The sequence below is a fragment of the Salvelinus fontinalis genome, chromosome 18 (genome assembly GCF_029448725.1).
Source record: "Salvelinus fontinalis isolate EN_2023a chromosome 18, ASM2944872v1, whole genome shotgun sequence".
NCBI classification, from domain to species: Eukaryota; Metazoa; Chordata; class Actinopteri; order Salmoniformes; family Salmonidae; genus Salvelinus; species Salvelinus fontinalis.
Window position 1 is genome coordinate 12,435,576 of NC_074682.1, and position 27,118 is coordinate 12,462,693.

The 27,118-nt window shown below is 42.0% G+C and overlaps 4 protein-coding genes across 7 annotated transcripts; 2 read left to right on the top strand and 2 right to left on the bottom strand.

Moving 5' to 3' along the window:
* The first annotated feature begins 247 nt into the window (after positions 1-247).
* Positions 248-9,175, top strand: rpn2 (ribophorin II). Of its 2 annotated transcripts, XM_055868217.1 has the most exons (17): positions 248-326; positions 837-1,024; positions 1,226-1,321; positions 1,491-1,666; positions 1,906-1,981; positions 2,122-2,256; positions 2,469-2,645; positions 2,991-3,109; positions 3,250-3,355; positions 5,173-5,264; positions 5,421-5,535; positions 5,645-5,926; positions 6,256-6,351; positions 6,693-6,768; positions 6,883-7,012; positions 7,671-7,765; positions 8,568-9,175. In XM_055868217.1, the coding sequence occupies exons 1-16, from the start codon at positions 314-316 to the stop codon at positions 7,720-7,722; spliced, it is 1,929 nt and encodes a 642-aa protein (XP_055724192.1). In that variant the 5' UTR covers positions 248-313; the 3' UTR covers positions 7,723-7,765; positions 8,568-9,175. The 2 variants fall into 2 exon arrangements, with proteins under 2 accessions (XP_055724192.1, XP_055724193.1); XM_055868218.1 differs by lacking the exon at positions 7,671-7,765.
* Positions 9,176-9,376: 201 nt separating this feature from the next.
* ghrh (growth hormone releasing hormone) lies at positions 9,377-13,143 on the bottom strand. 2 transcript variants are annotated; one of them, XM_055868220.1, is made up of 6 exons: positions 12,920-13,143; positions 12,309-12,399; positions 10,509-10,613; positions 10,269-10,373; positions 9,762-9,890; positions 9,377-9,595 (listed from the first exon to the last, which is right to left on the bottom strand). In XM_055868220.1, exons 2-6 carry the CDS (start codon positions 12,389-12,391, stop codon positions 9,523-9,525), a joined length of 495 nt encoding a protein of 164 aa, XP_055724195.1. In that variant the 5' UTR covers positions 12,392-12,399; positions 12,920-13,143; the 3' UTR covers positions 9,377-9,522. The 2 variants fall into 2 exon arrangements, with proteins under 2 accessions (XP_055724195.1, XP_055724194.1); XM_055868219.1 differs by having other exon boundaries at positions 12,909-13,143.
* Positions 13,144-13,378: 235 nt separating this feature from the next.
* cdk5rap1 (CDK5 regulatory subunit associated protein 1) lies at positions 13,379-18,577 on the top strand. Of its 2 annotated transcripts, none has more exons than XM_055868222.1 (13): positions 13,379-13,992; positions 14,087-14,190; positions 14,292-14,326; positions 14,433-14,533; positions 14,653-14,863; positions 15,056-15,176; positions 15,789-16,019; positions 16,527-16,624; positions 16,744-16,799; positions 16,994-17,124; positions 17,381-17,503; positions 17,910-18,050; positions 18,305-18,577. In XM_055868222.1, exons 1-13 carry the CDS (start codon positions 13,704-13,706, stop codon positions 18,434-18,436), a joined length of 1,773 nt encoding a protein of 590 aa, XP_055724197.1. In that variant the 5' UTR covers positions 13,379-13,703; the 3' UTR covers positions 18,437-18,577. The 2 variants fall into 2 exon arrangements, with proteins under 2 accessions (XP_055724197.1, XP_055724196.1); XM_055868221.1 differs by having other exon boundaries at positions 13,380-13,992; positions 17,354-17,503.
* LOC129815000 (bactericidal permeability-increasing protein-like) lies at positions 18,554-26,334 on the bottom strand. Its single transcript, XM_055868223.1, has 16 exons — positions 26,277-26,334; positions 23,254-23,371; positions 23,045-23,159; positions 22,794-22,925; positions 22,315-22,470; positions 22,102-22,165; positions 21,887-21,947; positions 21,574-21,665; positions 21,306-21,482; positions 21,157-21,216; positions 20,815-20,982; positions 20,644-20,711; positions 20,510-20,552; positions 20,360-20,423; positions 18,916-18,992; positions 18,554-18,800 (listed from the first exon to the last, which is right to left on the bottom strand). The coding sequence occupies exons 2-16, from the start codon at positions 23,354-23,356 to the stop codon at positions 18,762-18,764; spliced, it is 1,419 nt and encodes a 472-aa protein (XP_055724198.1). The 5' UTR covers positions 23,357-23,371; positions 26,277-26,334; the 3' UTR covers positions 18,554-18,761.
* Positions 26,335-27,118: the final 784 nt, after the last annotated feature.

Below are 27,118 nucleotides of genomic sequence, written 5' to 3' on the forward strand. Positions count from 1 at the left end.
TGGTTCTGATATCCGAACAAGTTCATTCATTTTCAGGAGTTGGTTGTAACCAATTACACGAATAGGGGTAACGACTGTTAGATTGAGCATGGAATAAAACAAAGCATCTGAGGATATGCGATTTAAACATTTTATTTTATTGTAGTATAGTTGGACACAATACGTTATGTGAAATGTGTGTGTCTAATAATAATAATACATACCAAGACTGAAAATGCAATTACCACCCCTTGTCTTTGAAATGGTAGTGTCCAAGGCTTGGATCCCGGAAGCATTTCCGGCTCTTTGGTGACGCTGCATTAGACGACAAGAAATGGCCCAACCTCGTAAGTATTGTAGGTTTTGTTTGCCCTAAATACCATATAAGTACACTTCATATTAATGGTTGTTATTATAATTTAGTATAATCTAGCGGTGATTTTATATTACCGGAGTTTTCTTAGTCTATAAATGGCGCGTGCAGGTATGTAATGGATTTGGAGTGGCAGGACCATGCCAATGGAAGCGAACGTTAGTAAGCTAGCGAACACAGTTGTCGTAGCTAGCAAGAAAGATCTTGCTAGACGTGTATTTTACAGGTAGGTCATCATGAAGACCATTGGATTGAATACGAACTAGCGTTGTCTGTAGTATGTCTAGTGAGTTTGAAATCTCTCGCTCACGTTAGCTAGTTAAATTAGTTAGGTAAGTTAGATAACTAGCTGGTTCCTCTAGTTAAGGAATGGCATGTTCTGCATGAGTTTCTGTGTAATGGCTGCATGATTGAGTCTACGAACTACTTCACACGTTTAAAACGGTTGCAATATTTCCTGTAACCATCATGTATGTGCCCATAGGTTTGTTCAGCTTGTTCCTCCTCACCGTGGCTCTCGGAGCCCAGGCTCTGACCCCATCCCATCACCTTTCCCTGTCAGACGTTGCTAGACTTCAAGCTCTCCTGAGCCAACCCTTCACAGACCTGGCATCAGCATACTACTCGATTGTTGGTCTAAGCAAGCTTGGAGCCTCAGTTGCTGATGAAAATGTAAGAAAACGGGCTACTAAGTATTGAAGTAAAGGGGCTTGACTGGAGTACCCAAAACATGTAGCCTATGACATGTTTGCACTAATGTTAAGTTTGCACCTTTGCTATTCACGTCCACAATGTTTTCCACTACAGAAAAAATCCACGGGAGACACTAGTACAGTTTTTTACTTCACCAAATCCTTGTTTTTCCTTTTGCAGGATGCCTGTCATTTCTTGAAGGCCCAACTGGACCCCATGAGTGTCGACTCCCTCTTCTTTGCTGCTGAGGCCAGTCAGGCCATCTCAGACTGTGAGGTAGGTGCTTGTATAGGGTGCTTGATTCTATATTACTAAAACATGTCATTTGCTCCTCCAGCAAGATGAACTGGCGAACAACATTTGTCTTTGTGCTTTTGGATGCTCTGCCAGTGAATTCTTCAATAATAGCTTGATTCTGTTGACTTCTTTATTCATCCTCTTTTAGATCCCGGTGTCCAATGAGACCCGTGACATCCTTCTGGCAGCAGTCAGCGAGGACTCCACAGTCACGCAGATCTTCAGAGCTGTTAGCGCCCTCAGTTCCCTAGGGCTTCCTCTGGCTTCACAGGAAGTCGTCGGTGCCCTGGTCGCCCGTATTGCTAAAGAGGACAACGTCTTGGCGTGAGTAATACCTGCTAGCCTGGCAGGTGGATCAGACTTGCTGCTGGATCATTTGTTTGATATTTTGTGAGATCTGCAATGTTTAACTGGTAGAAATAAGCTTCTGAACTTAATTGTTACTTTGAATCGTTTCAAACACACTGCTTTTGAACAGAAGATATTCCTAATGACATGGATCTAAAGCCATGATGTGTTTTGTCATTGTATTGTGACTGTTCTTTTCTTGTCTTTCTGTACAGGATCACCACGGCACTCCAGACTGCCACCCGTCTCTCCCAGCAGGCTGACTTTGGAGGAATCCTGGAGGAGATTGAGGTGAGTTTCACAAGTCCACCAGGTGGTGCTGTGCTGCAGGTTTAGTTGGGTAAATTACTTTACAAAGTTACTAATTACTCACATGCAAACTGGTTTCTTAAGCAGAGGTGTTGTATTTTAACCTTTCTCTCCCTCTTAAGGATCTTGCAGCACGATTGGATGACTTGGGTGGAGTGTACCTCCAGTTCGAGGAGGGACTTGAGGCAACTGCCCTGTTTGTAACAGCGGCCTACACACTCTCAGACCATGTGGACACAGAGCCTCCTCTGAAAGAGGTAAACTGCTCTCTCAATTTATGTGGGTGGTAGATTGATGCAGGGGAGTTGAAGGAAGCAGGCTGCATGAGTAGGGCCATGGATTGTTCCTGAACATGTGTCATGTATTAGACCTCTGTATAATACTTGATAATAGAAATCTAGAATAACAACACCTACCTATTTTAAAATAACTATGCATGTGGAACTAATGTGAGCTGTTTTCCTCACAGGACCAGGTGATCCAGCTCGTGAACTCTGTGTTCAGTAAGAAGTCCTGGCAATCCCTGTCTGAGGCATTCAGTGTAGCCTGTGCTGCTGCCGCCCTCTCCAACAACCGCTTCCAGGTGCCAGTCATCGTCAGCGCCCAGGGGCCTGCCACCGTCTCCCACAACCAGCCAATCCTGCAGGTATACTCCACTATGACCGGTGTTTCTAAATCAGTGACTGACTACACTTCATTTTTTAATGTCCATTATTTGGTCGTCATCAATTTGAGACACATTTGAAGGTTTTCGCATGGGCCCCGGGTGCATGTTTTTTCGTTTTTGCACTAGACAGCTGATTTCAAATAACCAACTCATCATAAAGCTTTGAATGTGCAGTGCTTGGGCCAAAAACAATGTGCACACGGGGTGGGAGCAGGACCGAATTTGGGAAACCTTGCTCTAGTCATCCACTGAGCAATGGTCTTCTCTCTCACATTATGCTTTTCTTTTCACTGACATCTTTCTGCCTCCTTGTCTTTACCACAGCTTCTGGTGACTGACGTCCTCTCCAATCCTCTTGCCTCAGCCAGTGTGGTAGTGGAATCTGCTCAAGCTGTGGTCTCTAAGAACGTCATACTCACCCAGGCACCTTTCTCCCTCAGGGAGTAAGTTTGATAGACAGAAAGATTAGAATTTGTCTGGGCACTAATGTTGCTAGTTGTGTTGATTTTTAATATGGATGATTTGTGTATGTCTGCGTTGCAGTGTTTGTAGTGTATAACAATTATTTCTACCTGTTTTACAGTGGCATTTTTGAACTGAACTTCATGACTAGCCAGCCAGCCAGTGGATATTACCAGTTCACTGTGGCTATCACCGGGGACACCCGATTGGTTGCCAGTCAGGTTGAGGTGAGCTGGCCATCTTTTCAAGATAAAATATATTGGGAATCATTTTGTACCCGCTTACATGCAAGATAAACAATCTTCTATATTATTTGTTAGTTTATGCCAGTTTACATTTTTCCAAAATGGGGGCATGGTTCACTCATCAACAAGTATAAAAGGTACAGTGCATTTGGAAAGTATTCAGACCCCTTGGCTTTTTCGACATTTTACCCTTATTCTAAAATCGATTTTAAAATAAATCCCATCAATCTACACACACTACCCCATAATGACAAAGCGGAAACAGCTTTTTAGAAATGTTGGCTAATTTATTACAAAGAAAAAAACGGATACCTTATTTACGTAAGTATTCAGACACTTTGCCGTGAGACTCAAAATGGAGCTCGGGTGCATCCTGTTTCCATTGATCATCTTTGAGATGTTTCTACCACTTGATTGGAATCCACCTGTTGTAAATGCAATTGATTGGACTTGATTTGGAATGGCACACACCTGTCTATAGAAGGTCTGACAGTTGACAGTGCATGTCAGAGCTAAAACCAAGCCAGGAGGTTGACGGAATTGTCAGTAGAGCTCCGAGACAGGATTGTGTCGAGGCACAGATCTGGGGAAGGGTACGAAAACATTTCTGCAGCATTGAAGGTCCCCAAGAACACAGTGGCCTCCATTCTTAAATGGAAGAAGTTTGGAACCACCAAGACTCTTCCTAGAGCTGGCGGAGGTGACCAAGAATCTGATGGTCAGTCGGACAGCTTCAGAGTTCCTCTGTGGAGATGGGAGAACCTTCCAGAAAGACAACCATCTCTGCAGCAGTCCACCAATTAGGCCTTTATGGATGAGTGGCTACACTGAAACCACTCCTCAGTAAAAGGCACCTAAAGGACTCTCAGACCATGAGAAACAAGATTCTCTGGTCTGATGAAACCACGATTGAACTCTGGCCTGAATGCCAAGCGTCATGTCTGGAGGAAACCTGGCACCATCCCTACGGTGGAGCATGGTGGTGGCAGCATAATGCTTTTGGGATGTTTTTCAGCATCAGGGACTGGGAGACTAGTCAGGATTGAGGGAATGATGAACAGAGCAAAGTACAGAGATCCTTGATGAAAACCTGTACCCAGAGCGATCAGGACCTCAGACTGGGGAGAAGGTTCACCTTCCAACAGGACAACGACCCTAAGCACACAGCCAAGACAACGCTGGGGTGGCTTCGGTACAAGTCTCAATGTCCTTGAGTGGCCCGGTCTGAGCTTGTGCTTCAACAAAATACTGCGTAAAGGGTCTGAGTACTTATGTAAATGTAATATTTCAGTTTTTTTATTTGTTAAAAAAATGTCCAACATTTCTAAACCTGTTTGCTTTGTCATTATGAGATATTGTGTGTAGATTGGCGAGGGGGAATAAAACAATTTAATCCATTTTAGAATAAGGCTGTAACGGAACAAATTGGAAAAAGTCAAGTGGTCTGAATACTTTCCAAATGCACTGTATATAGTTTCGGATTTGTAATTGTGAGAAGTTACAGTTCTTGTAAGTTAAGTCAGTTTCTTTACGCTTTTGCCAAAAGGTTAGCAGTTCATTGTGCTCAAAATGGAGGATTCTTACTTAGTTGCCGCTTTCATTAGCTTGCAAACCTTTATGTTACTTAACCACGTGTCAAAGCAATTAACCTCTAGCATTTACTTTTACTCTCTCTGACACTAATTCACCATAAATGTGACACTAATGACCCTGAAATTTGCATGTGAATTTCATATGAATTCCCTTGAATTTCTAATTTTCCTGCATCTCTCTCTCTCCTTCTCCCCACATGCCTTCAGCTAAAAGTGAAGGTGTCCACTGAGGTGGCCATCACTAATATGGACCTGTCTGTAGTGGATAAGGACCAGAGCATCGGCACCAAGACATCCAGGTTAGAGAGCCCAATCTCGTATATGAAGCCCTTTTAATACTGCCCTTGTCACACCCATAACCTAGACCGAGTTATTTCCTGCAGGTTATATGGTCAGGAAAAACTCATGGCCCTACGCATTAGCAACACAAAATGTATAAAAACATTTATTTCCAGGGTGGACTATCCCTTCAAGGCCAAGGGCTCTTTTACTGCAGACAGCCACCAGAACTTTGCCATGACTTTCCAGTTAGTGGATGTCAACACTGGAGTAGAGCTCACGCCCCATCAGGTATTTGGCTGTTCCTGTGGGTCTACATTTTTATATTCATACTCTTATTCTGTCAACGTTGCATTGTGCTATTATATCTCTTGAGTATTGTTATTGTCTTTCTCTCCAGACCTTTGTGAGATTGCACAATCATAAAACTGGTCAGGAGGTTGTGTTTGTGGCCGAGCCTGACAGTAAGAACCTTTACAAGTTTGAGCTGGACACAGCAGAGAGGAAGTCTGAGTTTGACTCCATGTCTGGAACATATGCCCTCCACCTCATTGTGGGAGATGCCACCTTGGAGAACCCCATTCTGTGGAACGTGGCTGACGTTGTCTTGAAGTTCCTTGATGAGGAGGCCCCAGCAGCCATCCAATCTAAGACCCTTTACATGCCTAAGCCAGATATCCAGGTAAACAACTAGTCTTGCATATAAATCTAACACATTAGTTGGTTTCTCTAGTCTTCTGGTTGCTAGTCATAGCTTGAAATGAGCTATATAGCCAAGCTAACTCTGATGCAATATCCATGTTGTGCGTGGTCCCTGACAAATAAATAGATGAATAGCTGGGGTGTATTCACTAGGAACAAAACGGGGCGGGAACTACCTGAATTTGTCCAATTTAAAAACTTGATTTCCGTTTGCTACGGTTTTGGGTTAACGATTACGCCAATGTCCATGTTGTGCGTGGTCGTTGAAACAAATAGGTGGACTTGACCTGATGTTCTTGTCGTGTGTAGCACTTGTTCCGGGAGCCAGAGAAGAAGCCACCCACAGTGGTGTCCAACGCCTTCACAGCCCTCGTCCTCTCACCCTTCCTGCTGCTGCTTATTCTGGTGACACTCTTTACTTCTTCAAGTTTGGAATTGTTTGAAGGTCCAAAGGTTTATTTTTAGAACATTTTCATATCTGCCTCTTCACTGTCTTTTCTGTTTAGCAAGGCCCTTTAGAATAAAACCTTGATACTTCCTGAATGAGCCTTGGTTTTTGGTTAACAACATTTGTTTTGATTTGAAATGACAATAGTGATGCTGTATGTAATTTCTGACACCGTTGCTTGATGACATTGTCCATACTGCAAAAGGCTTGCATCAGTGCATTGTAAATGAATCCATTTCCAGACCTTTTGTTGTACTGCCGTGGTCCATGAACAATATTCTCGCCCCTCTCTGTTCAGTGGTTCAAACTCGGGGCCAACATCTCAAACTTCAGCTTCTCCCCCAGCGCTGTCCTCTTCCATGTGGGCCACGCATGTGAGTATGGAGTTCTGAGTCATGGATTACAATGGAAACTACTGGCATTGTCACTCCACCGATATCTCTTTTTCCTAGTTTATCACCTTTACTCTGTTTATTGTGATGTTTCAGGCATGCTGGGACTGATGTACGTCTACTGGACTCACCTCAACATGTTCCAGACCCTCAAGTACCTGGCCATCATCGGCAGTCTCACCTTCCTGGCTGGAAACCGCATGTTGGCCCAGAAAGCAGTCAAGAGGTATGGCTTCTGTTAGCTTTCGCAACACAGACTGACTGTCAGATTTTCTGCCTAGAGAGCTCTTGACCACAGGGAGAAAGTTTGACCTCTTCATATGAGAAGGACTCTGGGACTTTGGGACCTCTTGGTGCTTCTCTGCGATTGTGGCTGCTGGACGTTCACTCAGGGCCCTTGAGATCGTGTGTAAGGGTCTACTGTGATGCGCTGCCCCCTCAGTGTGTGTCCCCCAGGGGCCCCTTGCCCTGCTAGGCTAGCAGAAGTGGAGCCGCCGCTGTAGAGCGTATGTCTTCTGCGAGCATGAGAGGGCCTGGCCAGATTGAACTGTGTGGGTGATTTTCCCCTCAAGCCTGGCACATGTAGAGCTCTCCAAAGGCCATAGAGACACAGCGGTAATAAGTGTCACTGGCTGAAGGCGTCAAGCTCTAATTGCCTAGTGTTACTGTGGAATTACTGCACCTTACTTCTGTCCTTTCTGACCCAGTCCTTTTAACCATATTCTAGTCTCATGCTCCTTTTGGTTGATGTGGAGTCAGCTGATTTAATTTCACAAATGATGAAACTTGACTAGCCTGACTTTCTTTCTTTAGGCACCGTCTCCTATAGTGCCCTCCTGTTTCCCTAACTCTCCTGTCTACTCCTTGCTACATCTCTCTTTCAGGATTGCCGCAGAGCAAAGTAGTAGGTTGGCAAAGTATAGGAGCCTGCGGTAAAGGCCTGTTTTCTAATAACAAAGGGCCAGTCTTCCAGGCTGAAGTAAGGGCATCTCTATGGACTGCATCCCAGTGCATCCCCATTGCCCTGTATAATGCATGGCTGTGTGGTGCAGTGCTCACTCACCAGCGTCTTGCTCATCCCACCATAAAATCATCTTTGCTCACCTTTTCCATCCTGTCCATGTCACCAGTTATTAATCTTAATATTGCCTGCCATTGTACATGGTTATTCTAAAGATGCAATGTGTGTGGCGCTTCCTCATTGGCTAAGCTCTGCATTATCCTATCATCCTCATTGTTCTGCAGTTCATATTCTGTTGCGGAGAAATCCTGTCCACTTCATCTTTATGCTGGAAAGAAATGCATGAAGTTTCTTACGTCGGATGTGATTTTAGTGTATCCAGGACTTCTCATGCAGGCTTTACATTTTAAGATCTCATTTCAGTTTAATTTAGTGCCCAATAGAAATGAATTGTAAATAATGTATTGTCACTTTTTTATTGTAAAAATGTTTCTAAACACTTCTACATTAATGTGGATGCTACCATGGTAAAGGATAATGATGAGTAAGAAAGATGCGCGCACAAATATCATACTGTAATTTCTAAATGGTTGACCCGATTTTTATGGATGACAATACCATCAAATGAAAGCCGACATCTACTTTAACCTCCATAGTCATTGTATAATTTCAAATCCAAAGTGCTGGTGTACAGAGCCAAAACATGTCTCTGTCCCAATACTTTTGGAGCTCACTGTAGATTTTATTTTTTTAAAGGTCTTTGTCTGATAATTAACATGTACAAGAAACATACTAATGTATCTATTTTCTTCTCTGGCAGAATTGCAAGTAAATGATGACCGAAGATTGGAGACAAGATGCTTACGTAGTTCTTGGTTTTTGAAGGAGTCATTTAAGGGCACATCAACCATCAGACTGTCATCAAAGGCATGTTATTCCATGAATCCAATAGAACATTTGAAATGCAGTTTGACTTCATTTGAAAGTAAATGTTAACTCTACCGAGACCTTTGATTTTATCGGACAGATGCTTACTGACACAGATGCTCCTACTGAGGTCTGTAACACTAATCATCCTTGCACTTCATTTTTGTTTGACTGTTTTGCAAATGCCCTTTTTAAAATATTTGTTTTTATAATGGGCTTGGGGATATAATTTTGTGGTTTCATAATGAAATGTGGATGGATTTTTTTTTCCTTTTTTTTTTTTTACATTCATGTTGCCCATCTTACCACTGCTTTGTAAAAAGTTGCATCAAGAAGGTAGCCATTAATTTTACAAGGCCTTTTGATAGAAGTTGATTGAGGTGGCTTCACTGACATGTTCATCGTAAGTCTGTAATTATTTGCTTGTCTCCTCACTGAATTACATGTGGAGGATGTGAGCTATTCACTCATTACAATAAAGACCCCCCCCCCCCCCCCCCCCCCCCCAGAATAAAATGGGCAGTCCTAGAAAATCTGATGTTTTTGTAATTAAAGAAATGGGGATTAATTTCAGTGTACTGCTGTTTCTTATTGGTGCAATACACACTAATTCTATCATACTCAAGTCCTTGAAATAATAGTGCCTATAAAATGTATTTGTTTGTTGGAAGAAGGAAGTCAAATTAATGCACTAGACTCAAATCAAATCTCTTTGCTTTATTGTGAAAACTGTGGTTACATATCCTTTAGTACAATTGTTTTCCAGAGTGTTTGAACTGAGCGACATTGATTTCCTTGACTCAAAGCTTTGATAGGAAAATAGCTTTTAATTTATTATTTTGACATTTTCAGGTCATTAGGGTTGGAGATAAACACTTCTTGTCTTCACTTTGTCCTCGCTTACATTCACTACATAGAAGTCTGGAAGAGAACATTTTAAGTAGGAATGTCAGTTCAATCACAACTATGCATTTCCACGAGACACATTTCACATGTTACAATTTGGCAACATATGTGTATGCCCTGAAGGCTTACAGTCTGCAGTGAGATCATGATTTCCAAACCATGTACTGGGTGGGAACTGTACCTTGGCTTCTTGAAATTGTTTTGCTGTCCCCTGTAACTCTGTTTTCTCTGAACAGATGTCAGGTCCTGTTTGTAGGTGCCCTCGTAAATGTCTGACTGGCATTTCACATTATAGCTCCGGCCTTCAACTCTGGGTTTGAAAAAAGAAAGAGTAGAATAAGTACAGTATAAACATTTTTAGTGCTTCTATACTTATTTATAAACTGGGTGGTTTGAGTGCTAATTGGCTGATAGCTGTTGTATATCAGACATACCACAGGTATGACAAAACATTTATTTTTACTGCTCTTATTACGTTGGTAACCAGTTTATAATTGCAATAAGGCACCTTGGGGTTTGTGATGTATGGCCAATATACTGCAGCTAAGGACTGTTCAGGCACTCCGCGTTGTGTCGTGCGAAGAACATCTATTAGCCGCGGTATATTGGCTTTATACCAAACCTCTGGCCTTATTGCTTAACTATAGTATATCCTTACTGACAGATTGCATAAACAGCTCCTACTCACTGTAGCCGTTTTCCCATGATGCTCTGTAGGAACTTCCTGGCTGAGATTTGACCTAGAACCTTCCTGTAGCTGTTGGTAAAGATAGCATCAGCATGTCTTCCTGATCTGAGATGAAAGATGGGAAGGAGCACATGACCATTTCATGGATAGATGTATAGAATTTGAAAGTTCAGTCATTGCCTTGATTCCTTTTTGTTGTATAACAACAAAAGCTATTTCAGATTTTGGGGTGGCACTGACCGCAGTTCGGCTTTTTGCGTCAAGGGTGTGCTGTTTTCTTCCAGCAGTTGCATGGGATGCTCTATAGAGGAGGTCAACAGGATGGACGTGTCCCTCTGACCAAACCTGGGGGAAAAACACGTCACATAAATATGGTATGACGTGTCCACCCACTGTGCAAAACTGTTTGAATCAAAGTTGTTTCCACATTTCAACCCTAAAAATCTAATGTGATGAAGTTGAATCAACTGATTGAATTTGCAAAAAGTCATCAAGGTAAGGGCATTAGGTCTTTTTTTTTAGGTCTTTTAACCTAAATCCAGTGACACAGTGAAATTTTTGAATTCACATTAGTTGACAGCTCATCCAAATGTAAATCAAAACTAGACGTTGAACTGACGTCTGTGCCCAGTGGGCAGTCAGACACTTTTTGTGAGATTTCACTTAGATTAAGTTCGGAATAACAATTTCAAGAGTATAACATCGAAAGACCTGCATCATTATACCGAGAGCGTTGCCGTTTCTAAAAGGACATATTTGGGTGTTTATGGAGGCCTTTTTAATGTTTTATCTCGGCAACTACAGGACAAGCTTGAGGAAGTGTATCACTGGTGCGCTAACTTTCGCAAAACCAAGTGAAATCGCAACAACAAAAATGTCTGGGCAGCTCTTATCTTTATAGGGAGTTATAAAGATAACATTCAAAATGATCGTAAACAACAACCATATTTCAAATGCAATTATCTCAATTGTAGTTAGGTCAAGTGACCATTTTCAGTAGATGTGTTTTTCTGCATATGCATAACAATGGTCTCATATTTTGCCCCTGAATGCTGTGATTAGTGTGCTGTGCAAATGTTACACATTTTAGTGACTAATCCAGACATCTTGACCCTTGTTAGCATAATAAAAAGACAGGGCACACACTATGACAGGCACACTGACCCCTGATAGATTTAGAGCATGGTGTTCAGAGACAGACTGCTGGCTGCAATTATTCTCTGTTTCTTTCTGCTCTCTCTTGGCAGTCCAGTCTTTGTCTGTTACTAACCACACCTCATGTTCATTCCATTGTTACATCGTCCATCAGTGGGATGAAGCATTACATCATTTTTTTCAGCAGCACAGGGTGAAAATTGAATTCTTGGAAAGGGAGCTAGCAGAGAGTATTTGTGTATACCTGGCCCCTGGTCAAGGAGACTGGGGGCAGAGTAGGGGGGATAACTGCAGTTCAGGTGTGGATCATTCCACTCAACAAGCTCTGCGTCATTTGCCTGTTTAACAAGAGGGTTAGTAACACATTTTACTGAGTAGGTTCAGTTACTGTTCCCCAGAGATTGGTATTAGAACACTTACACATTGGAGTGTTGTAAATGTCACTCAAAAGGCAATGCACACCACTACTGACATAGCTACTAGGGGTTCATGAAAAGCTAATTGATTCAAAATGTAATTTAATCATATGACAAGTGGCAAAACTATTTTGGATGCTCTAGCAGTAATCTACTAGAATCATAAATAACTCTTTTGAATTCAAGTTCATTATGGTTAGTGAGCTTTAACAGTTGCAATCATATTAATATTTAATTATTTAAACTCAAGTAGTATCAGCATGCTTTTTTTAGATAGCAAACTTAAAATGTATTATCAGAAACATTTTCTAAATAATAATTATATTGGACAATTCATCATACAACGCATGTTAGATACAATATTTGTCAAATTAGCATGTTGGTTTATATTTGACACATTTTAATGCTATTAAAATTACTTTAAATGTTTAAACAAAATTGTTATCATGCAGATTGATTGGATTCTTACCTAATAGATGGGTAGAGTGGGGCAACTGATACAGACATCACCAGACAGCAGAAAACGAGCAGTACAGCTCTATCCATCATCATGACTAGTTCTGGAAAACAATGGCCAGCAAGAAGAAATGGCAGTGTTAAAATTACATTTGAAAAAACGCTGAAGCCAGTTTTCCTCACTTGGCACCTGACCTGATATCACTACAGTAGACAATGAGTTCTCTAGGAGAGGTAGACTTGAAGCCTTGCTATATTGTTCTGATGGTTTATTTGATTTTTCAGTGTAGCAATATGTAACTACATTTAAGTAAATATTTGCTATAATGTGAAGTGTCTTTATCCACTAAATGGGTAACTTTACTCAGGTAATATATTTTTTGTTTGATGTTCCAACCAATAAATAATTAAAGCACAAACGTGTAGTGATTTGCATTTGATAGCTAAACATCCACGTATGATTGATGTTAACAATAGAAATGTTATATTTAAAATTAAAAAAAGTGATTGACATATAGTTAAAAAGTTTACAATATCAATGTATGTAATCATATCATCAAATGGTCTTCTTGACACACAAACACCATCAAATCTGAAACATAAAGTTAGTTACCTTAAAGTTACCTGGATTAAGTGTGCGTTATTTCTATTGGGTCCTTCTCCTGCAGTCCTTGATGTCAGTTCAGGTCATCATCTCAGAAGAAATGCTGGAACAGCTTTTTGTGGACATCACTCTCTGAATAAACCTTTTAAACCAACCCATCAAAGACACCAGTGACATCACCTCTGATGTTAAATTCGCTCTCTCCTCTCTGTCTGTATGTCCCACTCCCCCCCTCTATCGCTCTCTTTATCTCTCTCTCTTCCTTTCACCGTACTGGTTGAGGTATGCTTTAGATTTCTCTCCCTTCTCTTTCATTGGCCATTTATCTATATGTTTTATTTGTTTAAATACATCTGGAATATAATGTATATTTATAGAACCGTTTTTCTGTAGTTCTGTACAGAATACTTCAAGGTGCACAACGATGGCACTGTCACAGTGGAACCTTTTGTAAAATAGTTGGTTCAAGACGGACCGCAATATTGTACGTCCTTGAGGACGCGATTGACTGACGGCAGTTGTTTAACACATGAGACGTGAAGATCACGCTGGCAAATTTCTTTGTGTACCGAATGACAATTTGAGGATTAAAACGACTTCAATAGGGCAAATGTAGTATTCAACCGACAATGATGACATACGAAAGCTGCAGCACCTGCTGAGTACAAATTCGGAGGGCTCTTTTTCAGATGTCAAGCCACTAACGTTAGCTGGCTAACTTGAGCTATTTTGAACATTGTTTTCACGTTTTCACCCATTGCAAAAATGTCGCGGTAATTGACGTTATAGACGTATTTGACAAACATGAGAAACACCAACCGTTTAAGACCTATTTTTCTTACTTTTGAACAATGGTTACCTAGATGGAGCTTGCAACACAGATTGTGTTGTTCAAAGCCAGTCAGCGTTCATTCTAACGAGGAGAGCAGGGCAGATCAATTCAAGACTCAAATAGCCACAGGTCCAAGATTTCATGACTTTGTCAAGGGAGCTTCTGTCAACAAACAGCAACCTGTTATCACTGATGATTTGATAGACACTGACAAGCATGCATATCTTCCTGAGGACTCAGAAATTGGGAACTCTAGGACAGGTTTGTGCACAGCACTTTCACATCACGGATAGCAAAAAAGTCGTCTTCTGTTAATGACCGTTTAAATAATGCATGTTGATTTATTTTTTTACAGTGTGTTTTGAAACCTATGGCTGTCAGATGAACGTCAACGACACAGAAATTGCCTGGTCAATATTGCAGAAGAAGGGATATCAACGCACAAGTGATGTCGCTGAGGTACACATGACTTTCACTTTTTAGGAGGATTAAAATGTGCATTACCAAATATTTATATTGACAGAAACCTGTGGTTTAAATATACATTTTATCTCTTTCAGGCTGATGTTGTCCTCCTTGTTACATGCTCCATAAGGTAAAGTTCGAAGTCTTTTTGGGACAGGGAGGCATTTTTACTTAAGTTTTGTTCACTGAACTTTCAACATACTCAAGCAAGGTTTTCCCTGCTCTGCTTCGCACAGAGAAAAAGCAGAACAAACAATCTGGAACAGACTACAGCAACTCACAGCCATGAAGAAAAGACGCTTAAAGACCCGCGTACCCATGAAAATTGGAGTCTTAGGTGAATGAGTTACAGTCTGACTTGTGACTGATACATTTGATGTCCCTGTCTGAACCGACACTCTAGGATCAACACAGCATTCATGCTGGCTCTGATCCCCTGTATTTTTGTGGCCCCAGGTTGCATGGCCGAGAGGCTGAAGTCTGAGCTGCTGGAGAGGGAGAAGCTGTTGGATGTTCTGGCTGGTCCAGATGCATACCGGGACCTTCCTCGCCTCCTGTCTGTGGCCCATGGTGGTCAGCAGGCTAGCAACGTGCTGCTGTCGCTAGAGGAGACATATGCTGATGTCATGCCAGTTCACCACTCCCCCCAGGGTTACAGCGCTTTTGTGTGAGTGTCTCTCTGACTGTCTGTCACATCTTGTACAGCTAGGCAAGTGTTTATTTGTCAGGTTGAATGTACTCTGGTGCATTTGACCATTTACGATCAGAAGAGTTACACAGGACCCTAGAATTGCATATAGAATTGAATACAGGACATTGACCTTGATCCTGCATCCTCATGTCCCTCTCTGCTTTATAGGTCCATCATGCGAGGGTGTGATAACATGTGCAGCTACTGCATTGTCCCGTTCACTCGAGGTCGAGAGAGGAGTCGACCAGTGTCCTCTATCCTTGAGGAAGTCCATATCCTGTCGGAGCAGGTCAGTGTTTTAAATGTCTCTCAGGTGTGCAGTTACCTCTCTTGTTTGTGTCTTAATGGACTGTATGCAGGCTTTTTAAAAACATTTTTTTATTTATTTTACCGTTATTTTACCAGGTAAGTTGACTGAGAACACGTTCTCATTTGCAGCAACAACCTGGGGAATAGTTACAGGGGAGAGGAGGGGGATGAATGAGCCAATTGTAAACTGGGGATTATTAGGTGACCATGATGGTTTGAGGGCCAGATTGGGAATTTAGCCAGGACACCGGGGTTAACACCCCTACTCTTACGATAAGTGCCATGGGATCTTTAATGACCTCAGAGAGTCAGGACACCCGTTTAACGTCCCATCCGAAAGACGGCACCCTACACAGGGCAGTGTCCCCAATCACTGCCCTGGGGCATTGGGATATTTTTTTTTTTAGACCAGAGGAAAGAGTGCCTCCTACTGGCCCTCCAACACCACTTCCAGCAGCATCTGGTCTCCCATCCAGGGACTGACCAGGACCAACCCTGCTTAGCTTCAGAAGCAAGCCAGCAGTGGTATGCAGGGTGGTATGCTGCTGGCTTAAGCTATTCTTAGCATTGCTGTGTTTTTGTTCTGTACCAGGGCGTGAAGGAGGTGACCCTGTTGGGTCAGAATGTGAACAGCTACAGGGACACATCAGAAGAACAGTTCTGTAGTTCAGAGCCAGGCCAGCTGAGCCGGGGCTTTAGGACGGTGTACCGAGCCCGGCCCGGGGGCCTGCGCTTTGCTGACCTGCTGGACAGAGTGTCCCTCATAGACCCGGGCATGAGAATCAGGTTCACCTCCCCTCATCCCAAGGACTTCCCTGATGAGGTACAAATGGAGTCCAAAGGCAAACTGACGTTTCTAGTATTGGGATTATATTGTTATTCTAATAGTCTGTAAGATTGTAAAGAATGCACTTTGTTCTTATTCTGTTCACTGCTACACACATACACTAATCTCAAGCAAAAATGTAAGGTAAACATTTGACCATTGAAGGATATACTTAAGCAATAAAGCACGAGGGGGTGTGGTATATGGCCAATATACCACGGCTAAGGGCTGATCTTACGCAACTACGCAACGGGGGGTGCCTGCATACAGCCCTTAGCCGTGGTATATTGGCCGTATACCACAAACCCCAGAGGTGCCTTATTGCAATTATGAACTGGTTAACAATGTAATTACAACAGTAAAAATACATGTTTTGTCATGCCCGTGGTATATGGTCTGTCAGCCAATCAGCATTCATGGCTCGAACCACCCAGTTTATAAAGTAGATTTTTCTCAGCATTGAAAAGTTGACGTGGACATTGTGACCCTGGTGTTTGTGTGTAGGTGTTGCAGCTGATAAAAGAGAGGGCGAACATCTGTAAGCAGATCCACCTCCCGGCTCAGAGTGGCAGCAGCACAGTCCTACAGGCCATGCGGAGGGGGTAATACATCTCTTCTGTTTCAGCTTTTACTCTGCTCTCAAATAGAAATGTAACGACATCCATGGAAACAGATTCAAATATGTTCGTCGTCTTAATTGTGTCCATTTTGGAAATTTCAGCTATAGTAGAGAGGCTTACCTGGAGCTTGTGGATAACATCAAGAGAATAATCCCAGGTAGACCACCTCAACTTGTTTATACGTTTCTTTGTGATGAATAGTTGCTGTGAATTCAGGTAACCGTTGCAGACTGGTTCGGCTATGCACATTGGCTGCATGCCAACGACATCTTGAGTAATATGCTTTTCAAAGCACCAACTGTCTTATTGCCATTGGGTCAGTGACGGTTCAGTCCTGTGTGTCTGTCTCAGGGGTGAGCCTGAGCAGTGACTTCATCTCTGGGTTCTGTGGGGAGACAGAAGAGGACCACCTGCAGACCCTGTCTCTGATCAGGGAGGTGCGCTACAACGTGGGCTTCCTCTTTGCCTACAGTATGCGGAAGGTCCGTTCAACTCCATTAACGTACTGGAAATGATTCCACATGTTCTGTCAATACCATTGGTGTAGAGCATGGGTTCGCAACCATAGTTTTTTCCCCCGGAGGTCTATAGAGTTTGTGTTACGAAGTCCAGGCCCCTCTAAATTAGACAATATTTTCAAGAGTAAATTAAATGTCATTTATTGTGTTAATGCCGTATATCCTGTGTACACTGCTGTGTCTTCTCTCCCAGAAAACCCATGCGTTCCATCGTCTTCAGGACGACGTGCCAGCGGAGGTGAAGCAGCGGCGGCTCAAGGAGCTCATCTGCATGTTCAGGGAAGAGGCCACCAAGGTCAACTCCGCCCTCATCGGCTGTACACAGCTCGTCCTAGTGGAGGGAGTGAGTACCATTTTCTTCTGCTCTTGAAATAAAGCGCTCTCCTCATATCTTGGGCCCAATGCTTGGCCTTTCCACCTGACCTGATGGGGAGAAACTGCTATGCCTACTTATTATATGGTTACTATTAGCATAATGTACATCTTTAAATAGAAATTAATTGAGCCATGAGCCCCTGCTCCCCACACCTCAGACTTACCCTGCATGGTGAGACTAGCAATTTAGACCTGACCGATTCATATTTACCCGTGGCATGCAAACGTAGTATTAAAGCAGGTCGAGCCAACGAGGATTCAAAATTCGCCCGGGCGACTCATGTAAAGCCCACTTTAATTCACATATAGGCAATGGTACTTAATTGTCCCACATCGTTCCAATTTCAATTGACCTTGTTTTCATGTCCCACCAGGAGAGTAAGAGATCAGCTCAGGATCTGTGTGGGAGGAACGATGGCAACGTGAAGGTGATTTTCCCTCGGCGGGAAGTGGCTGGTCAGCCCACTGACACACACACTTCCCCCATCAACCCGGGAGACTATGTCCTGGTCAAGGTACACTTTCATTCTGCCGTAGCTGTTTCATACGACATTTTCTATCACACTTAGTCACAACAAGACTTCTCTCTTTCAATTATTCTGTATGTATGAAAAGCTTTGCTTTGATGGATGTTTATTTAAGTGCTTAGGTCCTTATAAGGGCTTAAGTAGTTATTTTCAAGAAATAAGCCATTTTAAAGGTAATTGGGCACCATGCTTAGAACTGCGCTGTTCCTGCCCTGTGGCTGACTGGCCTGTCTCCCATACAGATAGAATCAGCCAATTCCCAGAGCCTGAGAGGACACGCCCTCAGCCACACCTCTCTGAGTGACTCAGCCACACGTTTACCTGACCACCGCCATGATGGACAACTGGCTTCAGTCGCTAGACACGGTGTCTAGTCCTCTGTACCCTGAAAGTGAGTGTGGAGTGGACGTCTTCTGTGGCACCACGACGCAGATGTAACATCGACAAAGATCCAATCCAGAGACAACTGACTGAAGAAGACTTTTGTCAAATAAAATAAAAAAGCTTTATTGTGATTTGTTTAATTATACAAATATATTCATTATAAATTGGACGAAAGTGGAACACTGAAACGATTGAAAGATATTTAAGAATGTGGTGTATTGTTATGTATAATAGATTTAGATTTTTAAATGTTAATTGCATGTCTCGTTGGTTTGATTTGATTGTTGATTTGCAGTGAGATTTACATGGCACTTATCATGTGAACTGAACGTCTGTCCCAATCAGCATGTAGTCCTGAAGAGAGAAAAGCAACAGTAGCTTGTCAAATATAGGACACACACTGTTTATAGTATAGGAGATATTGTAAATGATAGATGTTGGTAGCACTGAGCTCTTAGATATAATGTACCTTCAGGACCTGCAGCTGGGTGTTGACAAGGTTCATCTTTCCAATAGACGGAAGGGGAAAACCCTTCTCTAGGCGAGCTATAGGATAAAAACACAGTGGTTAATCATTGCAGAAACAATTAATCTGTCTTTCCACCAATACACTCCTCAAATGGAATCTTAGTCAAAGAAAACTTGATTTCAACAAAAAAAAAACATGTTTTCCAACCTCGAGGTTAAATTTAAAAAATGAACTAACAGGATGGATGACTTCATCTTAAATCATTCATAAATCCCCTAGTGACAGGGGGATTAGAAGCTTGTGTGCCACAGGGAGGGTAATTGAATGCAAGTTTCACCCAAAAAATGAAATAGTTAACATTTCTCGCCTGTATGCGTGACAGGGTTGACGTGTTATGCTCGACCCACTCAGTTGTTCACCACAAAACACCAGAAAATGGCTGAAAAGAGTAGAACCTGCTTTTACACTCTGATTTGACTATTAGATGTTCAATGTTTCTTTCAACATTTTTAAAAAGGAATATTTTCACCATATTGAAACGAGAGTTCAGGGTTGACCTTAAAATGAGGGACAGACGTAAATGAATCACTAATCACATTAAATAAATAATATTCAGAAATGACTTAGTCAAAGTGATAAGAGAATTTTGTTCTCCAGGTTCATAACCCAATTTAAATACATTACTCAGTCTGCAAACCAGAATTTGTAAGATCCTGGTCGAATGAAACAGGAGACCCAGCTAAATAGTCAAAAAGGTTTATTCACGGAACGTTCTAAAGTCAGGAATACAAAACAATTCATTTTATACTGACTTCTCACGCCCACACATTCACAACCATACGCACACACACACACATGCATACAAACAGACGCACACACACACATGCATACAAACAGACGCACACACACACACACACCCATAGAAACAGACACACACACATGTCCTGCTACCCAGCCACCAGAGATTAGTGACCTTGTCCTTGAGACATACTCCCCGTTCTCTCCCAAATCTCTAGTCAGGTCGGCACCGGGCTCAGACAGTCTGTGTTTACAATACCATAAAGACATTGTCTTGACCCTAATTCTGACTAGACTACACATTTATTGATTGGATGTTATACATTCTAATCACTTCCATACAATTATATGTTTCAGGGCGGAATATTCTAATCATTCAATTAACCGATAATTCTCACCTAACACAAAGCAACAAAATATCTAGGGTTTTACAATGATGGTTAATTAAACTTGGAGAAATTGGGGAATTAAATGGGTTAAAATCTTCCTAGAAGTGACAGATTTATTGTATTCTCCATGTGGTTGATATTAATGGGCACTTTATTTAATTTAACAGGCTTTTAAAATTCAATATTGGTGCACAATTTCCACCTAAAATATCAAAAGAGAGGATAAATATAAATAATCAAGGAAGGAAAGCACTCACCATTGACCTTTGGTATCACAGCCACTTTCAGAACCATCAGGAAGATGTTGTCAAGAGATCGAACCTGTTTCAGTGTTTAGATTCAGTGTGTTTAAGTGTTTAAAAAGCTATTAATATTCATGTTACAAGCTCTGAATATGTCATTCTTACCTGAAACTGTCCCACATAACTCGTTTCCAGAGTCATCTCAATTCTGTGAAAAGAAGACCGCATTCAATTTCTTTTGTCAGTTCCAGAAAAATGATTTCTTCCCCTTTTGCACCCGTGTAGACAATCATACTCACTTGTTCAGACTGACAGCCCCGGCCAACTTCACCCCGGTCACGTACAGTCGCGCACTGACACTACCCTCCTGTAGTGAGAACAGAGAGCTTGTAGAGTTATGTATCACTCTGACAGTCTGACCTACGGCATTCTACCTCCTGATTGAGTGACTGACATAGTGACTGACTGACCATGTTGAGGACGAAGAGGGGAGAGAGGGTGGTGTTGGGCTGGATGGCGTAGGCTGTCACGCTGCCACTGGCCTGGACAGTCACGTTGTTGGGCTCAAAGAAGATGGTGGGCTCTTTCACCGTCTTCACCAGCAGCTTCATCATCATGCCAGGGAAACGCTTGGATATCTGAGCACAGAAGAACATCTTCACTCTTCTGACCTGAGAAGAACACTCATGGTATCTTTACTTAGATGTTTGAACAAAGGCATGTTTCTGTTTGTAGAGGGACAGTAATGTCATTCTGTACTATTCTGAATATTGTGAGGTAAAATGAAGACAATGGTGGGTTGTGTTTATCACCTCTGGAATGAAGGCCCCAAACGTTCTGGTGTTCAGCCGAATGGGAGAGCTTGGAGGGATCTGTCAGGAGAAAATAGAGAGGAGGACTCTGTATCACTCTGTGGACGAGTCTGGAACAAACACGTTTGCAGTTGTGAAGGGATCCTCACCATATCATCGGTGATATAGAGGCTAAGTGCTCCAGCATTGTTGTACACGAAGCCTGCAGAGTTGGTGGTGAAGGCTGAGATTCCGATGTAGAGCATGTTGTTGACCTGAGGAGGCAGGGAGAAGGGCGTGGGGGAGAACGGAGGCTCCTGGTGCTTCCCAATGTTGTAGAACTCACCCTGCAGAGATAGAGAGGTTTGACCTTTATGCCTCTTGCTTGTTTACACCTTTCAACGGATACATTTGTAGTCGGAAATCTGGAGTTCTCACCTTCAAGCTGAAATCAATGGAAGCATTTGAAATGGTGGGTGATGTCACCATGGAATATTCAACTTCAGCATACTTGTCCACTTTGGCTAGAACTTCAAAATGGCAGAATAATAGATATATATTTTAATCAATTTAGTAGCCTATGAATTACACAACAATGAACTAATCGATTCATTATCATACGTTCTTATGTACAAGTTGTGTTTCGAACTGCTTTGCTTTATCTTGGCCAGGTCGCAGTTGCAAATGAGAACTTGTTCTCAACTAGCCTACCTGGTTAAATAAAGGTGAAATAAAAAAATAATAAAAATACCATTGAGAGTTTTGAGGTGTGGGTTCATGTCAGTAATAGTATCAGCCACTAGGGGACAGATCTGTAACAATGAAACAGCGATTATTATTGCCAAGAGAACAGAAGAAGAATAACCAGTTGTGTTTGTTGAAGTGAGTCAAAGAGGAAGTGAGATCAGTCAGAGAGGAAGAGAGTTATTGGTTGAGTTTGCGGTCTGGCATTACACTGTCTCTCACCTGTTTCTGCAGAGAACTGCGCAGGGCCTTGTCAATGTAGGTACTGAAAAGGTTGTACAGCCAGCTGGGAAACAAGAACCAAAGCACAATAAATCCACATTGCAATCATTTTATGACACTGCGGTTTGATTAGGCTTCCTTATTCGGTAACATGCATTCTCACAAAGTTTTTAGTGGACTGTAGTTTTTTGTGCAGCTTTATAGTCTAGTTACCTTGCTCCACCATGGAACTTGATGCTGGCACTGCCCACGTTAGCCACACAGTTGACACTGCTGACCGTTGGCCTGCCAGTCTCATCACTCTTGATTGTAATACTGTCAGTGACGGTGAGTCCATTCACCTCCAGGTCGAAGGAGCCACTGTCTTTACTAGATTGTTACCGAGAAAATAAGGATTGTGGATCGAGTCCTTTGTTTTATAGACAGACCCAAGAGAAAATTGTGCAGTGTTGTTCAAACCTTGTCCTGGGGATGTACTGGGTGTGTAGCAGTGGAGGCTGCTGAGGGGAGGGAGGACGGCTCATAATAATGGCTGGAATGGAGTCAACGGAGTGGTATCGACCATACAGAAACCACGGACTCTGTTCCAGCCATTATTATGAGCCGTCCTCCCCTCAGCAGCCTCCACTGGTGTGCAGTCTTTAGTTCCAGCTTGCTTGGAACAATCCAGCTGGTCCCGAGGATGCACTTACATGAAACTGAGATATCGGATCTTCCAGTTCCCATGCAGGCTGATGAAGGCATTAGTAATGCTTAGGCTGATTCCAGTATCTGGCACCAGTGCCAGAGCAGAGTTCGGCAGTCCCAGATTCACTATCGTTATTCTGGAGGATAAAATTGAGTATTGTGAACACTGTAATATTTGTAAGCACAGTTGACTATATCAACAACAATTTACATGAGATATGCAGATCAATGCAATATATTGGATTTACTCCCTTACCCTGTCAAACTGTACTTGACCTTGCCAATGGGAGCAACTCGCTCTGTCCCAGAGAGGTCTGGGACCTTCATGGTCTTGAGTTTCTGCTGCAGAGATGCCATCCCAATCTGTTTGCCTGTGAACAAGACAGGATAGCAGGGGATTGGGACAGAATGATCACAACACACAAACACACACATTTAGCTCTATTGCCCTTGCCTTACACCTACCATATTCAATGCCCTTCTCTGTGAGTTTGACCTTGACTCCAGGGTTGGTGGCCAGAACTAAGTGGACGAGAGCCAACAGAGGCAGCCAACAGCATGGAGACATCTTGACAGCAGTCACCTGTATGGGGGACAAACCAACAATAATATATATATTCTACATTGCAGGTGAATTGTTTGTCATAATAGAAATGGCAACATTCTTCAGACATTTGGGCTTCCCCAAATGCGATGTGACAGGGGGGGGGGGTTTGATTCTGAGCTGACATGGAATAGTTATAATATGGTCATATCATGGATAATTTAGCTATCCAGTCAATCCGGAACTTTGAAAGTTTCTTTAAGTGCAGTCAGAAAAACCATCAAGCGCTATGATGAAACTGGCTCTCATGAAGGAAGACCCAGAGTTACCTCTGCTGCAGAGGATAAGTTCATTAGAGTTACCAGCCTCAAAAGTTCAAACAAATGCTTCACAGTGTTCAAGTAACAGACACATCTCAACATCAACCTTCATGGTCAAATTGCTGCAAAGAAACCACTACTAAAGGACACCAATAAGAAGAAGAGACTTGCTTGGGCCAACAAACACGCGCAATGGACATTAGACTGGTTGAAATCAATCCTTTGGTCTGATGAGTCCAAATTGGAGATTTTTGGTTCTAACCTCCGTCTTTGTGAGATGCAGAGTTGGTGAACGGATGATCTCTGCATGTGTAGTTCCCACTGTGAAGCATGGAAGAGAAGGAGGTGTGATGGTGCGGGGATGCTTTGCTGGTGACAATGTCAGTGATTTATTTAACATTCAAGGCACGCTTCCTAGCATGGCTACCGCAGCGATACGCCATCCCATCTGGTTTGCGCTTACTGGGACTATCATTTGTTTTTCAACAGGACAATGACCCAACACATCTCCAGGCTGTGTAAGGGTTATTTTACCAAGAAGGAGAGGGATGGAGTGCTGCATCAGATGACCTGGCCTCCACAATCACCCGACCTCAACCCAATTGAGATGGTTAGGGATGAGTTGGACCGCAGAGTGAAGGAAAAGCAGCCAAAAGTGCTCAGCATATGTGGGAACTCCTTCAAGACTGTTGGAAAAGCATTCCAGGTGAAGCTGGTTGAGAGAATGCCAAGAGTGTGCAAAGCTGTCATCAAGACAAAGGGTGGCTACTTTGAAGAATCTCAAATATAAAATATATTTTGATTTGTTTTACACTTTTTTGGTTACTACATGATTTCAGTGGGAGCTGTTGTCGGGAGCTTCATGAAATGGGTTTCCATGGCCGAGCAGCCGCACACAGGGGAAAACGCTCAGTTCTGCCTCTGTATGGACAAATACTTCTTGTTTTGTTGCACACAGCTTCCCTGACACCATCAACACTTGGGGAAACAAAGTCCCATATTTCATATCCTTTTAAAGAGGAGTTGCACAATCTTGGGCTTGCCAGTCAGAAGGGCAAAAAAGAAAACTGAACTGGTATCATTATCTGACCTCATAATTTTAACAGACCAACAGATGCTCATGCTTAGTACCCCAGTGATCATCACTTTGGAAATGATAACCTCTTTCTGTTGACTGGCAACTGATTCTGAATGACAGACAATCAGATAATGTAATCAGCCACGACAGTGGCCTTACAGGTCCTGATTGGAGCCCTGGGGGATGGGGAAGAAACCCAAATGGTACAATCCAGACTTGATTCACTTTAGGGCTCTGAAAGAGCTGAGTGTTTCTGTCAGAGCTGCAGATAAAGACACATGACCCGTGAGGAGTTAGCGTGAGCTGGGCCTATATTGAATTATGCTTTGCCTGAAATTAACAGAGGCAAGGAAAATAAAGTAGACAGATTTGGCTTGCTAAATCACAGACATGTGACTAGTGCGTTTGAAGGAACTCGGTGTAGAGAGTTGGCTGTTTGTTGAAGGCCCTCTCCACTGGAATTAGTTTTAGGTGGCTTTTCAAATTGAGAATGTTGAAGAAATTCTCAAACCACATATAGACAGTTCCTCAACTACCCAGAGAAAAAGAGAGCACTTTTGGAAAAGCTACTTGGAAAATATAGTTTACCAAGCTACCAAGTACTTTATGCTGGAAGAAGTTAAAGGAACATGTTTTCAAGCTGTAACTTTAAAAATACCGAAATTATCCCCATATGATGCATTTTGCATCAGAATGTATCATATGGGGAGGATTTCTGTTTTCTTTAAGTTATCTATCTTGAAAACTTGATTGCTGCCAAGCAAAACAGTTTGGGACTATGTCAACAATGGACAAATGAAACAAATATGAACCTATCGTTTTAGGGTGGAATTTTCCTTTAAGCTACGCTAAAGCTACCCATAAGAAAAAGATTGTTTGCTTAACTGAAGTTACTTTGAAAAAGTGGTTCACTACATCCAAACTACTTTGTGGAGAATTTTCATATCAAAATTGGAACTATTGTAGAAATCAAAATGCAAAAACATGTGAATGTGTAATTTAGCCTATAACAATGTTTCAAGTGACAATTAGGCAGGTCTGATGCCAAAAAAGAGAGGACATTATTGCCTACTTCACATGTATTTTATTTTTGCAAAAACATATTGTGTAGTTTCAGTAGTTAGCAACAGTACAGCGCTACATGGCAAAAAAAGTTATTCATTACTGATGAAAACACTACCTAGGTTTGAAGCTACTGCAAAATGTAGTTTAATTACTTGTAGTTCACTACTCCCCAACACTGCTTTTGACAGACTGTATAATTTACCACACTGTATGCCACCCACCATCTAGCTTGCTTACTCAGTGGTGATTGATGAGTGACAGCTTTCATAAAATAACACCACGGCACTCTACAATACATTTACCATAAATACCTGCAAAACACACCAACATGGGTTCTCTCATACCCTGACACTTCTTTAAACGCGAGATCACTTTTAAACTGAGAGAAACAGTCTATATGGTATACAGTACTGTTCATAACATATATGAGTTACATTGTATTAGATAAAGCATAATTAGTCATGCACAACTCTGTAGTTACCTTTTGCACTAGTAAGAAAGTGGTGTAGAACTTCTGTTGTTGTTGCACCCTGGCTGGCGGCAGGGCAAAGTGAAAGGGGAAGAGAGGCACACGGCCTTTAATTCACTTCTCTGAACCAGGAAGAGTTGCTTGAGAAATGGAATTACTGAGACTACCCATTCTGTGGATAATGGAGAGGATGGGGCGAATTTTGTGCAAAGGAGGACAATCTAGTGAATGTTAGCTGTTCCCTTAGTTATTTTAACAGACTAATTCATACCATTCAGAGAGGGATTTGTTAAGGATATACAGTAAAGAAAGAGTAAACAATGGAAGGTTTATGAGTAACAATGAAACTTGGTAACATGGTTTGATGCAAACCCAACTAATAATTGCAGTAGTAATGTCTTGTAGTGTATCATTCCGTCATTGACTCTTATCAAGAACAAGAATTACTGTGGTCTGGCTTTTTGAAGGAAGACTGGTATTTTTGCAATACCCTAAGATTTTGATTGTGATAATGAATAACCATCCAAGCAACCAAAACTGGCTTGCGGAAATTAGATATTTTAGGATTTAAAAATGGCTTGTTTTGGTTACAGTAGATGGCAGTCTAACACTATCTGCCCATCATTTCTGAGCCAACCTCCGCATCAAGTCCATATCTGGTGTCCGGAGTACAATTTGTAAAGCAATTAAACCATTAAGTGTAGGTGCTCTTAATAACACATGATTGCTTTAGCCTAATAGATAATTGAATACATTATTTGTAGATATTGATATTGACTTTCTTGTTACTTCACTAATCAGCCCACCAGGTACATCATCACATTTGATCAGGAATCAAGGTAAGACCCAGATGC

Excerpts from the sequence above, each read along its gene's own strand:
- rpn2 (XM_055868217.1), top strand. Across the intron at positions 1,322-1,490 it reads AGGCCATCTCAGACTGTGAG|ATCCCGGTGTCCAATGAGAC; the intron begins GTAGGTGCTTGT and ends ATCCTCTTTTAG. Across the intron at positions 7,013-7,670 it reads GCCCAGAAAGCAGTCAAGAG|GATTGCCGCAGAGCAAAGTA; the intron begins GTATGGCTTCTG and ends TCTCTCTTTCAG.
- ghrh (XM_055868220.1), bottom strand. The coding sequence starts at position 12,391 with ATGATGATGGATAGAGCTGTACTGCTCGTTTTCTGCTGTCTGGTGATG. Across the intron at positions 9,891-10,268 it reads ATCATGGGAAAACGGCTACA|AGTTGAAGGCCGGAGCTATA; the intron begins GTGAGTAGGAGC and ends TTTCAAACCCAG. Across the intron at positions 9,596-9,761 it reads AACAATTTCAAGAAGCCAAG|ACTTCTATGTAGTGAATGTA; the intron begins GTACAGTTCCCA and ends GTTCTCTTCCAG.
- cdk5rap1 (XM_055868221.1), top strand. The coding sequence starts at position 13,704 with ATGAGAAACACCAACCGTTTAAGACCTATTTTTCTTACTTTTGAACAA. Across the intron at positions 14,534-14,652 it reads CATGAAAATTGGAGTCTTAG|GTTGCATGGCCGAGAGGCTG; the intron begins GTGAATGAGTTA and ends TTGTGGCCCCAG. Across the intron at positions 17,125-17,353 it reads TTGCCTACAGTATGCGGAAG|AAAACCCATGCGTTCCATCG; the intron begins GTCCGTTCAACT and ends CTTCTCTCCCAG.
- LOC129815000 (XM_055868223.1), bottom strand. The coding sequence starts at position 23,356 with ATGTCTCCATGCTGTTGGCTGCCTCTGTTGGCTCTCGTCCACTTAGTT. Across the intron at positions 20,983-21,156 it reads TTGGGGCCTTCATTCCAGAG|ATATCCAAGCGTTTCCCTGG; the intron begins GTGATAAACACA and ends TTCTGTGCTCAG. Across the intron at positions 20,553-20,643 it reads GGGGCTGTCAGTCTGAACAA|AATTGAGATGACTCTGGAAA; the intron begins GTGAGTATGATT and ends TTCTTTTCACAG.